The sequence below is a fragment of the Triticum aestivum genome, chromosome 1A, assembly GCF_018294505.1.
Source record: "Triticum aestivum cultivar Chinese Spring chromosome 1A, IWGSC CS RefSeq v2.1, whole genome shotgun sequence".
NCBI classification, from domain to species: Eukaryota; Viridiplantae; Streptophyta; class Magnoliopsida; order Poales; family Poaceae; genus Triticum; species Triticum aestivum.
Window position 1 is genome coordinate 9,009,800 of NC_057794.1, and position 13,435 is coordinate 9,023,234.

The 13,435-nt window shown below is 38.6% G+C and overlaps 1 protein-coding gene across 1 annotated transcript; it reads right to left on the reverse strand.

Moving 5' to 3' along the window:
- Positions 1–4,750: 4,750 nt before the first annotated feature.
- LOC123185209 (glutathione S-transferase 1) lies at positions 4,751–6,300 on the reverse strand. The gene is made up of 3 exons (XM_044597178.1): positions 6,084–6,300; positions 5,862–5,910; positions 4,751–5,331 (listed from the first exon to the last, which is right to left on the reverse strand). The coding sequence occupies exons 1-3, from the start codon at positions 6,231–6,233 to the stop codon at positions 4,883–4,885; spliced, it is 648 nt and encodes a 215-aa protein (XP_044453113.1). The 5' UTR covers positions 6,234–6,300; the 3' UTR covers positions 4,751–4,882.
- Positions 6,301–13,435: the final 7,135 nt, after the last annotated feature.

The window sequence follows — 13,435 nt, forward strand, 5'->3', positions numbered from 1 at the left end:
TGAAAATAACTTCATGATGGACCAAATAATGTAAATTTTATATTGTGGGTATTAATATATTTTTCTAAAAACTCTGTTAAACATGCACTCGTTTGACTTTTGAAAAAACAAATGCACCTTATATAAAGAAACGGAGGGAGTATGAGTTATGAACTTATTAATCCATACAATATCATAGTTTGCTGGAAAAAAGTTGTTGAGTAGGTAAATGTAGGCATCCCCAGTTGCAACTTGCCGGTATTTTATCTCTCACACTGATGCATGATTGATCATCTAGCCCATTATCTTGGGCTCCTTCATCATGTATTAATAGTTAAGGAACCAAGTGGATCATTGTCGAATTATGTTAGCATGCAACTTGCGTATATCCTGCTTCCTTTGTTGGATCCTACAAGTGCAAAGACAAGAATTTCGGCCTAATTTATACAACATTTTTGCAAGGCAGAGCACTTGCTTCGTTCTAAAATAGATGATGATTTGGACTATTCTTCCGCCTTTTACTAAAGAATACAATATGCATGCCAAGATGTCTGATTTTTATTTGAAGGGCACTCCTCCTTAAGTTTAATCTTTTTTGTTGAAATGCAAATTTTATCTTGATTAATGCTGTCAATTTTCCTATGATTCGTATTGCTTTAACGAGTCGTTTTTTGTCAATCGTTTTCTCTTCTTGTTTTTTTAACTAACCTGATTGTGTTCTCTTGGTTTTGGGTATGTGTTGGGTCATGAAATTATGAGTCCAAAAGTATACTTCTGTAGAAAGTACGAGTTGAATAAATATCGAATTAACCTTAGTAGAGCATTATGAAGACATGAGAATCTGCCTCCCATATTGGCTGCTATCATAGTGTAGTACTTCACCTTACCTAGACAGTATGATGTAAGCTTAAAGCCACAACCTTGGTCAAAATATGTGCACATGTTCCACAAATAGGGTTCTATATGGAGTATATACTCTTGAAAAAAATTGACTCTTAGAACTATGCTTCCAACTCAAGGCAAAGTGGCCAATCCGAGGCAAAGGAGGAATGGAAGATGAAGGGCGGAAAAAATATGCCTGCCGGTTGTTCAGATTTCTAAGTTGGCACTTGAACTTCTGATCCTCTATGTTAGAAGGGAGAGAGGGATTTGGGATTTGGTGGAATCGTTGTTGTATTGCTTGAGCCTCGTGGGCATATATATAGTGAGTACATGATCTGCTTGAAGTACAACGGAAGGTAGAATAATATCCTACACTATCCTAGCTTTCCTAATAATCACGATACTTAATATCCCCCCGCAGTAACAACGGTAGCGACGCAGACGGTGAGACTGGAAAAGAATCCGAAGGCAAACCAACGGACACCCCCCACAGTCGTAACGGGCGACGCATCGCGGAAGTTATGGCTGGAGTGGCAACCGACGAGGTTGCTCAAGCAAGGTAGCCCTTTGTGCCATTTGTCGAGGTAGCCGAGAGCGTAGGGTGGTGTAGCAGTGGTTGAGGTAGCCGTGCGAGGGACGCCATGGTCGATGTCGAGTCGGGGTGGCCGGTGTCGAGTTAGTCGTCGTGGACCGGGAAAAAGAGCGGCGGCGGCGACCTGAGGAGGCGACAGCGGTGGCTAGGTCAGAAGCGCGACGAGGTGCTCGAAGTAGGCGAGGAAGAACCTGACAGTGTGACGAAGACCGGCGCGGTCGGTGGCGTTCCCGTGCCTAGGAGGGTGGCGGGGTGCATACTGTTGGAAATATGCCCTAGAGGCAATAATAAATTGGTTATTATTATATTTCTTTGTTCATGATAATAGTCTTTTATTCATGCTATAACTGTATTATCCGGAAATCGTAATACACGTGTGAATACATAGACCACAATATGTCCCTAGTAAGCCTCTAGTTGACTAGCTCGTTGATCAATAGATGGTTATGGTTTCCTGACCATGGATATTGGATGTCATTGATAACGGGATCACATCATTAGGAGAATGATGTGATGGACAAGACCCAATCCTAAGCATAGCACAAGATCGTGTAGTTCGTATGCTAAAGCTTTTCTAATGTCAAGTATCATTTCCTTAGACCATGAGATTGTGCAACTCCCGGATACCGTAGGAGTGCTTTGGGTGTACCAAACATCACAAGTAACTGGGTGGCTATAAAGGTGCATTACAGGTATCTCCGAAAGTGCCTGTTGGGTTGGCACGAATCGAGACTGGGATTTGTCACTCCGTGTAAACGGAGAGGTATCTCTGGGCCCACTCGGTAGGACATCATCATAATGTGCACAATGTGATCAAGGAGTTGATCACGGGATGATGTATTACGGAACGAGTAAAGAAACTTGCCGGTAACGAGATTGAACAAGGTATCGGGATACCGACGATCGAATCTCGGGCAAGTATCGTACCGATAGACAAAGGGAATTGTATACGGGATTGATTAAGTCCTTGACATCGTGGTTCATCCGATGAGATCATCGTAGAACATGTGGGAGCCAACATGGGTATCCAGATCCCGCTGTTGGTTATTGACCGGAGAGTCATCTCTGTCATGTCTGCATGTCTCCCGAACCAGTAGGGTCTACACACTTAAGGTTCGGTGACGCTAGGGTTATAGAGATATTAGTATGCGGTAACCTGAAAGTTGTTCGGAGTCCCGGATGAGATCCCGGACGTCACGAGGAGTTCCGGAATGGTCCAGAGGTAAAGAATTATATATAGGAAGTGCTATTTCGGCCATCGGGACAAGTTTCGGGGTCATCGGTATTGTACCGGGACCACCGGAAGGGTCCCGGGGGGTCCACCGGGTGGGGCCACCTGCCCCGGGGGGCCACATGGGCTGTAGGGGGTGCGCCTTGGCCTACATGGGCCAAGGGCACCAGCCCCAAGAGGCCCATGCGCCAAGAGAAGAGAAAAAGGGGAGAGTCCTAAAGGGGGAAGGCACCTCCGAGGTGCCTTGGGGAGGATGGACTCCTCCCCCCCTTGGCCGCACCCTTTCCTTGGAGGAAGGGGCAAGGGCTGCGCCTCCCCCTCTCTCTTGGCCCTATATATAGTGGGGAAAAGGAGGAGCAATCATACCTAAGGCCTGGCGCCTCCCTCTCCCTCCCGTGACACATCTCCCTCCTCCCGCAGCGCTTAGCGAAGCCCTGTTGGAATCCCGCTACTTCCACCACGCCGTCGTGCTGTTGGATCTCCATCAACCTCTCCCTCCTCCTTGCTGGATCAAGGCATGGGAGACGTCTCCGTTCCGTACGTGTGTTGAACGCGGAGGTGCCGTCCGTTCGGCGCTAGGATCATCGGTGATTTGAATCACGACGAGTACAACTCCATCGACCCCGTTCACTTGAACGCTTCCGCTTAGCGATCTACAAGGGTATGTAGATGCACTCTCCTTCCCCTCGTTGCTAGTTTCTCCATAGATAGATCTTGGTGACACGTAGGAAAATTTTGAATTTCTGCTACGTTCCCCAAACACATACCACACAGAGATCAACGCGCGTGGACAGCGAAGTGGACCGCGTGCCGCGCCGCTACGACCCGAAGGGGCGATGCAGCGGCAGCGCGCAGGTCGGGGCGACGGCGGGGAAGACCTCAGGGCGGCAGGGACCGCGTGCCACGCTCGCTATGATCCGATGGGGCGACGCAACGGCAACGTGAGGGTCGGTGCAGCCACGGGGATGGCCTGGAGAGGACGGCCTCGGGGTAGCGGTCGACCGTGGGCCGCGACAGTACGGCCCGAAGGGCGACGTAGCGGCATCGCGCGGGTCAGTGCAGCAGCGAAGAAACCACGGGACGGCAGCAGGGGCTGCGTGCCACGCTCGCTACGGCCCGACGGGGCGACGAAGCGGCAGCGCGAGGGTCGATGCAGCCACAGAGACAACCTGAAACAGACGACCTCAGGACGGCGGTGAACCGCGGACCGCGGCACTACGACCCGCATCGATAGCGCGTGGGTTGATGTAGTCGCTGGAAAAATCATGAAACGGACGATGCAGCTGCACCCTGTTGCTCGATCGGAAGCACATACTCAGAGACGGACGATGAGATATCTGCAAGACGAACTGTGGCGGGCGACGCAGGCTGATCTTAGATCGGAAAACCAAAAAAGAACATCGAGATCAGCGAAAGAGAAAATCTTAATCATCGGATCGAGAAAAAGACTCTCTAGGGCAGCCGATCAACACGACCGACGAACGAACCCTAGGTACGGGCGGCGCGGCCCCCGGTGGCGAGCATGGAGATCAACCGCCCTATGGCGGCGCGGTGTGGAAGTGGCGGTCGACGGCTAGGATTTGGATCAGTTAGGCTGATACCATGTTAAAAGGGAGAGAGGGATTTGGTGAAATCGTTGTTGTATTGCTTGAGCCTCGTGGGCGTATATATAGTGAGTACATGAGCTGCTTAGAGTATACAAGAGAAGGTAGAATAATATCCTACACTATCCTAACTTTCCTAATAATCACGATACTCAACAATTTAGAATGTTTCTTTGCTTTTTTTTAACCTTTTCCTCAACAACCTATGTCCATATATAGACCAAATTAATGATTTCAAGGCCTCTCTATTCTGCTTCTACATATCACCCACATCTCGGTGGTTAAGAGGCAGCTAGAACTATAAGATCCTACCAAATACACGTTCTATACTTAAAGCAATGCGGTTTTGCTACAATTTTAATGATTAAATCACTTCAATTAAAATGCAGTCATAGGAAAATGGGAAGAATAAACACACTATAAATTAATGAAATATGACCAATACATGACAATTAAACTAACTCAGAGCAAAGAGGCACTATCTATTACATATTTTGTCCCCTTTATTGAAATCATAGTATTTTGAAACCACAACCACATCATGTTCCAACAACATTCATCTTTAATGCACACAAATTACCATATAGTTATTTGTCAACCAAATGTCTTCATAAGCCCCATGACCTTCTTCACAGTAGGCCGATCCATTACGCCAGCAATCCATGCTTTCACATGTGGATATGCATCAAGCACCGCCGCATAGGGAGTTTCATGCAATAGGTGAACCATTGGGAAATGACTAATGTCCGCTAAGCTAATGAAATCTCCTGCCAAGTACTTGTACTTGGACAAGCGTTCCTCATAGACTTCCATGATTTCCTTCAGTTTCTCTAGGTTTTCTTCAAGAACTTTGAGATCGCTAGTCCCACCCATGTAAACCGGGATGACGAGACCTTGAAAGATGATTGGCAGCATGACGCTGTCAAATTTCTGGGATTCGACGTCAAGCCACACATCAACCATTGCGGACTCAGAGAGGTTGTTTTCCCTCAGTAAATCTGATGATCCTTTCCGGAGTATATACTTTGAGATTGCACGTGATTCTGTCAGAAATCAACTAGTTATACATGCAAACAATTCAACTAGTTACAGAGATCTGATTTTCTAAAAACATTATATGAATTCACGTTCTTATTTTTTTTGCATCAAGGGCCAAAAAAATTTAATTACCACATAGCCAATCCTTTGCAATGCAAGGCATTTCTTATCTCTTTTTTTTTCAAAACATAGCACATTTGGAATAATTCAGTGGCACAATACGGGGCCTTCCCCCTTTCACTCATGATGTTCTAGTTATTTGAAGTATTATCTTATCTTTATATAAAAAAGAATAAAAATATCAAGCAATATAACTAGGAAAAATTCCTGAAGTATATACTAGCCTAGTGACCTGGAGGATGTGCTTAACTAGTTGAAAAAGGAGACATGACTTTGGCATTTTACAACCTACCATCATCTGATAAAATAGCTATCTTGATTGAGACATCAACCACGGCGCTAACCAATAGTAAATGATAGTGTATATCATATTATAACTACAACATCACACAAATTAAGCAAGCAAGCTACTCACCAAAGAGGACCAGGTCTCCATCCTGGAACGCGGGGACCTGGCCGAAGGGCTGTGAACAACAGAGATAAGGAAAAGAAATCCCTATCAGCTTTCGCGAAGTGTTGAGCCATGTAACTTGATGCATCTAATTAACCTTACAACAACACAACTATATAATCAAAGAGGCAAGAAGATAGATACATAGCGTGTATGTAATCAAAGAGGGACATGACGGCAACATACATTACGAGCAAGATGTGGCAGCCTCTTGTGCTCGCCGGTGTGTAGGTCGACGGCCACGACCTCATACTCGGCTCCCACTTCCTCTAGGCATGCCAGAACGCGCGCCACGCTTCCGTTCATGGGCAGCCCGTACACCTTCACCGGAGCCATTATTTTCTTACTTACTAGTATCAGTTGTGATGTTGTGGAGCCAAGACGAAGGACAAGGAGATCCTTGGGAATGATGGATTTTGTGGTGTACATACTTGACCCAAAGGCCAAAGGTGTGCTTTTTATAGATAACTAGTGGTCAACCCATTGCATGCAGTTCGAAGCATACCATCTGGTTTTGACATTACCTAGCAACGAAGTAATGCACAGGTAGCACCGGTCAATTGTCACACTTACTTGGCAATGAAGCACAATTAATTAATAGTACGATCGAGGCTACCGGATGTGAGAGAGCAGTTGACAACTTAATTGCCACCTAGCTTGCCCTGTCGAGTAGACAATGAATCTGGCATATACTAGATTATAATAAACTGACAGTTTTTGCAGTGACTGAAAGTTTACCTTATTCATGAAGAAATGAAAAGTGACTCGCAAAAAAAAAGAAGAAGAAGAAGAAATGAAAAGTGACACCTCCAAGCTACTGAACCGTTAATTAGTTGATACTCCACATGTGTTTAATTTCGTCAGACTTTTTCAACAACAAAGGTACATCAATCTGAGAATGGATGCACCCAATGGCATAAGATTTTGTGTCTCATCTTGCCTTGTATGAAGAGTGAGCTCGTAGTTAAGAATAATCTGTTTGGGATGTTCTTTGAATTTGAATTTGATCTTGCTAAAAAAACATAATTGCAGCACCCTAGATTTGAATTAAGATACTAAGCTCCCTAGATTTGAAGCCTCCTGGTGCGTTGAGGGCTATGGGGTTGTTGGGGCCTTAAATTTTCTAAGTTAAATTTAAATTTCAAACATATTTTGAAATATATGAATATTTTTTAAAAATCATGGTTTTCTTAATTAACAAAGTTTCAAAAATCCTTTTTTCTAAAATCCATGAATATCTTTTGGTTTCAGCGAACCTTTAAAAAAATAAAAAAAGGTAGCTGGCTTATTATGAGCCAGCAGTGGAGCGAGCGAGTGGAGCCGGGAGTCAAGCTAATGAGCGAGAGCTTCGTGTCCCAACCCATGTGAACGTTGTAGCATCTAATCCCTGGTTTCACTGTGGAAATAAGAACTCCCGAGGCGATATATAAAAAAGGAGCTCCCAAGTGGCTCGCACAACAACCACCGGTTGACGCCGAGGCGAAACATGTAAGGACACCACAGCCATACATCAAACGACTTCACTCTTTTTTCAGAACAAATATCATCTCTAATGACAGCCCATCATGGATTCATGGTATACAAATGAAAAAAACACCGCCAGAACATAATTAAAACCTAAGCCAACACAGATAAAATGAGAACAAAAAACCGACTACAATAACCTGCTAGAGAAAATGACATTCCACCAGTGAAGAGAACGGTGCGTTAGCCTCTAGTTACCATTAATATGCTAAAGAAACCAGCACACTAAGTGAGGCCCAACTATTTGGTGGCCTGCCCAGCCCATAAGCATTCTCCACCCAATCTGGGTCATGGAATGTTACCCCAATAGCAATTTCCTTCAAGCTTCCCTGCCCAAAAATTGGATTTCAAGCTCTGTCAGCATGTTAAACATTTCCAATGAAGTCAAATGAGGAGGATATTTATGTGGATGGTCAAACCAAATATCCAAACCATGCCCTTTTTAGTTTCTTAAAGAAAACTGGTAGAAATACTATTTGGAGTGTGTTGTACCTAAACACCAAAGGAAATGGACAGAACATGCAAAACCAACGCCTTTCTGTTTGCGATGAAGGCGAAAACTTTATTGAGTAAGAAACATGAAAAGAAACCCTAGAAATTAGGGCTTATAATGATTATTTGCGGGGACTTGTCTAATCTGCTTATACATTTTACAATACTTCCACACAAAGTTTGCACTGGTTTATGAAAGACCCTTCAAAGAAGATGAATAAATCTAAAAAGGAATATTAATATATTAATCACTACTAAAAATCCCAAAAGGAACCCAGAATGTTAGTTATGTATAGCATTTGGATCTTTATAGAAAAGACAAAAATGTATACTCAGAAAAATTATGTATACTCTAACCTATGCAACATCAACGGTGAACTATCATACACCAGTTGGCAATATAAAAATGTGTTGTGTAAAATGGAAAAACATTACCTAAAATATGTTTCATTTTCGTCAATTTAGTTAATAATATGTTCAAAAATACTTTAAGGAAATATAAATATTATGAAAATTGAAAACAATAATTGTGAAATGTTCATCGCCAATTTAGTTTTCAATCTTTCATTTTAAATTTTATTTCATTAAAATTTAATATTTTTATTTTTCAAATTCATGAGTTTTTTCAGTACTCCCAGTTTCACTGTATTCAACGTTTTTTTAAATACAAGTTAAATACTTTTCACAAACAATGAACATGTTTAGAGTAAATGGTGAATATATTTTAAATAGATATTAAACAAATTTTGAGATACACGCTAAACATTTTCCGAACAAATGTTAAACATGATTCTATACACGTTGAACATTTGATGGATGCACGCTGATTTTTTAATACATGTTGAATAAGTTGTATATAAATAGTAATCATTTTATAAATGCATTGTGAACATTTTTAATACATGGTGAACAATTTTATGTGTCACAAACATTATTAAAAAAATGCTAGAACAGAACACTTATTATTAATTTAGTGAACGGAGTTTTAAACGGGTGACCATTGGTTTTGAAATTGAGAAAAACTTGTTTACACTGCTTTAACTTTTTTAAATATGCGGTGCATATTTTATATATTTAAATAAATTCAATTTACTTAACTTTAAAATATACACTTTAAAATATTTAAAATGTAAAATGAATCGTAAAAAGGAAAAAGAAAAAAATAACATTCATATGTAACTAGCTCATGATTATGTGACTCTTGCGCGCGTCATGTAGGTGTTCGTGGAAATTACTTTGAGCAATATATAGACACATTTCTTGGAGGGCGTCACTATGTCTCACTTATAGCGAGACGTAGCGCAGCCTCGAGTCAAAGCAGCAGCCTGAATGGGATGGCCCAGGAGGACCAAAGGACTTGAACGATTTTTTCCACATTTTGAATTCATTTTTTATTTCTTATTATATTATGAAATATTCTCAATATATCCATTAAAATCACTTTACATACATAATTAAAAAATATTAACTGCATTTGAAAAATGTTAAACATTGACAGAAAAATGTTTCTAATATATATCAACTTTGTAAAATGCGTAATGAAAAAATTAGACATAAATATTATTAATCATGCACCTTAGATAAGGGAATGGATGGGCTATATAGAAATTTTTCTGACGTATACCAAAAATTGTATGTGTATGTTAATAGTGTAGTGTAAAAATGTTAGTGTCCCTATGTATGAAAAAATGTACAATGTGTACGAAAAGAAGTAAAGATAAAATATATATGCTTTGAAAATCTTAATCTTGTATTAAAAAATGTAAGCATGTATTAGAAATGTTCCTGATGTGTACAAAAAATATAATTTTGTAGGAAACATTAAGCATTTATTTTTTTTAAGTTCAAACATGTGTATACAATACAAATGTTTGTGATCTATACAAAAAATGTAGAATGCTTGTGAATGAAGTTGACACGAAAATTGTAAATTTCAAAAAAGATGTTAATTTTGTATTTGATTTTTTTCCAACATGTACACAAAAATCATGATTCATGTATTTGAATAAACGTTAAACATGTATAAAAGACGTTCCCGTTCATTATGAAAATGGAAAGAAAACCATGGATGTAACAAAAATAAAACAGAATGAAAAGCGAAGAAAACCAAAATAGAAACAAATGAAAAAAGAGGAAAAGCAAAGAAAATCAGTGCAACAAAATGAAAGCAGTGAAATCAGGACAGAAACCAATAAAATGAAGAAACACTGATGAATACCAAAAAAGAAAAAAAGGAAGAATATTAGGAAAAAACCCAGTGTAATTAGAAAGAACAAATAAAATTGGTATGACAGATAAAGAAATAAAAATAGAAGTAAATGAAAAATGATAATGAAATGATGACATCAGCAATTCAGCCCAAAGCCTATTTAGCAGTTTAAGCGCCGAATAAAGGCGCAACCATCCTAGCGGTCGGGCCCATATAATAGTCTCTTGTATTCGGTTTTTAATAGCCCCTATGGTTTTGGGAAGCCTCCAGAACCTACACATGGTTTTTTCTTTTGTTTTTTCCGATCTTCGTTTTTTCCTTTCATTTGCCCGTTTCTTTTCCTTTTTTGCATTTTCATTTTTTCAAAATTGTAAACCTTTTTTCTCAATTTGAGATTTGTTTTCCAAATTTGTGAAGTTTTCCTAAAATGTATGAATAATTACAAATTCGTGAATTGTTCGAAATTTGGTCAACTTTTTCAAAACTCATGAACTTTTTATATATTTGTGATTTTGTTTTTCAAATTTATTATTTTTTAAAGCTCATGAACGTGTGTCAAATGTGATTTTTTTTAAATTCGTGATTTTTTTCACATTTAAAATGTTTTTGTTTTTATCAATCTTTTTTAAAGGTCATGAACTTTTATAAATTCATGAGTTTTTGAATCCACGAACTGTTTTTGGAATGAACATATATATTCAAATTAATGAACATTTTTCAAAACCTATGGACTTTGTTTTTCAAAATCCACAAATTAAATTCAAATTCGTATACTTCTCAAAATTTTGAAAATTGTCATATTCATGATTTTTTTGCAAATCAATGAACTTTCTTCAAATTCACATGGTTTTCCATTTTTTTATTTTACGGATTTAAAAGATTAGTTTGTTTTACAAAAGTCAAATGGTTTAGTCGTCGAAGAGACCTGCATGGATATGAGCCGAGCAATTTGGTCACTTCGCTTTTGTTTGACCAGGCCCATTGAGCGAGGCGTGAGCACCTGTATCACTTAATAGCGCTAAAGGCGTGAGCGAGGACTCGCGATTCACCGAGTAACATGCTACTGGGCCGGCCCATTCGTGTGGGTGATGAGGGAAGCTAACCATCTCGCTATAAGCGAGATATAGATACTCCTGCGCCCGGTTGCTAAAAAAAGACTCCCGCGTCCCTTGAAGGCTTGTCGGTCGCCGCTTCTTGTTGCGCCAAAGATCTTACCATTTCGATGGAATTGGGGCTATATTTCTTTTCAATTGTCTTTCAAGAGTTTCTATCTGTCTCCACGCCCTTTGCTTGAGACCTCGAAACACGAGGCAAATTACTTCTCTTAGAAACACATACAAGAAAAAAATATATAATGAGAATCCTCCCATTAACTACTTCATTTCATAAGCCCTAGCTAGAAAGCCCTAAAAAAATCCTTGACTAGAAGAAAAAAGTTCATAGTCCCTATCACTGTCTCTATATCTATCTATCTACCTATACTCTATCTACATTCTCTATCTTTATCTCTATTCCTATCTATCTATACTCTTTCTCTATCTATCTATACTCTATCTATATCTATTTATCTTTCTATCTATTTTTTTATCTAAAGGTTTCATGTTTCTTTTTTCTTTCCCTTACCCCTTCGTCTAACCTTCCTGTATGATAATTAATCTTCTTAATTCACTTACCTTCTGAATCAATTTTTTTACTTATGTTCTGAATCAATATAATTTCAATTTACTTATCAAACTTCTCGTCAAAGTATAAGGTAAATCGGGAAGGGATTAATAAATATTTATTTACACAATTATATTAATATGGACAGGTAAATCACAATCTAACGTAATAGATTATTTATATCTGAAAAATTTATATAATCAATTGTATTATATAGGCAGATAAATCACAATCTATCACAATAGATTTATTTATATCTGTTGTAACAATATTGTCCTATTAAATAACAAAGAATAGGAGGACCGAATAAATTGCATTCTCTAGTCCCTTCCCTTTTCAAAACTAAGAATACGTGAAGATGAAACAAATACTACATCAGATCATGTTTAGTCCTAAACTCTGAACATATAAAAGATTTTTTTTGCTCCGCTTAATAGACAAGCGGAGTAGATTTGACTAGGCAATCAGCGACGGCAACATGGCGATGATAATTATTTTAACCTCTAATCACTAATCACCCTCATCACTGCTCAATTTAACCTCTAATCTTTAATCACCCCTCATCATTTCAAATCATCTAACTTCCTGGACGATCACCCATCCTCTCACTACTCCAGCCTGAGCACGCTTAACTTCCGGGTTCTATTCCCCCTTGTTTTCAAGTCTGCACTTGTTGTTTTCCTGACAATAGTAAGATGTCGATCGTATTAACCCTCATGAGTTTAGCTTGAGCATGAAATCACACGTTCACTGTTTGAGTTTGAAACTATTATTCTAAAAAAAATATTTAGTAACACTAATATTTCTTGAATAACTAGTTTGACCACAGTTTGACCAAAATTCAAAAAAATTGAAATAATTATTTAGTAACACTAATATTCTTGAATAATTATTTAGTAACACTAATATTTCTTGAATAAGTAGTTTGACCATGGTTTGACCATAGTTTGACCAGATTTGACCAAAATTCAAAAAAAAATAAAATAATTATTTAGTAATACTAATAGTCTTGAATAATTATTTAGTAACACTAATATTTCTTGAATAAGTAGTTTGACCACAGTTTGACCAGATTTGATCAAAATTCAAAAAAATTGACATAATTATTTAGTAACACTAATATTCTTGAATAATTATTTAGTAACACTAATATTTCTTGAATAAGTAGTTTGACCATAGTTTGACCCATGTTTGACCACAATTTGCCAGATTTGACCAAAATTCAAAAAAATTGAAATAATTATTTAGTAACACTAATATTCTTGAATAATTATTTAGTAACACTAATACTTTTTGAATAAGTAGTTTGACCATAGTTTGACCAGATTTAACCAAAATTCAAAAAAACTGAAATTTGAGCATATTTTTTTCCTTTTGGAATTTGAGAATTCTAAAAATTTGCAAACAGGTCGTAGGCAGTCAAAATCGGATGCGGATTTTCGTTTTGAACATTTGAATATATTATACATTTTTTTCCGACATCGTATGCAAAAGTTACAGCCGTTTTACATTTTCCCTACACTTTTTGCAAAACATGTCCAAATTTATGTTTTTAAATTTTCCTAACTAGTAGATGTAGTAACATAACTACATCTCGAAGGATTTTAATTTTTAAAGTTTTTATCATTTTCTTTTGGTTTTTACAAAACTG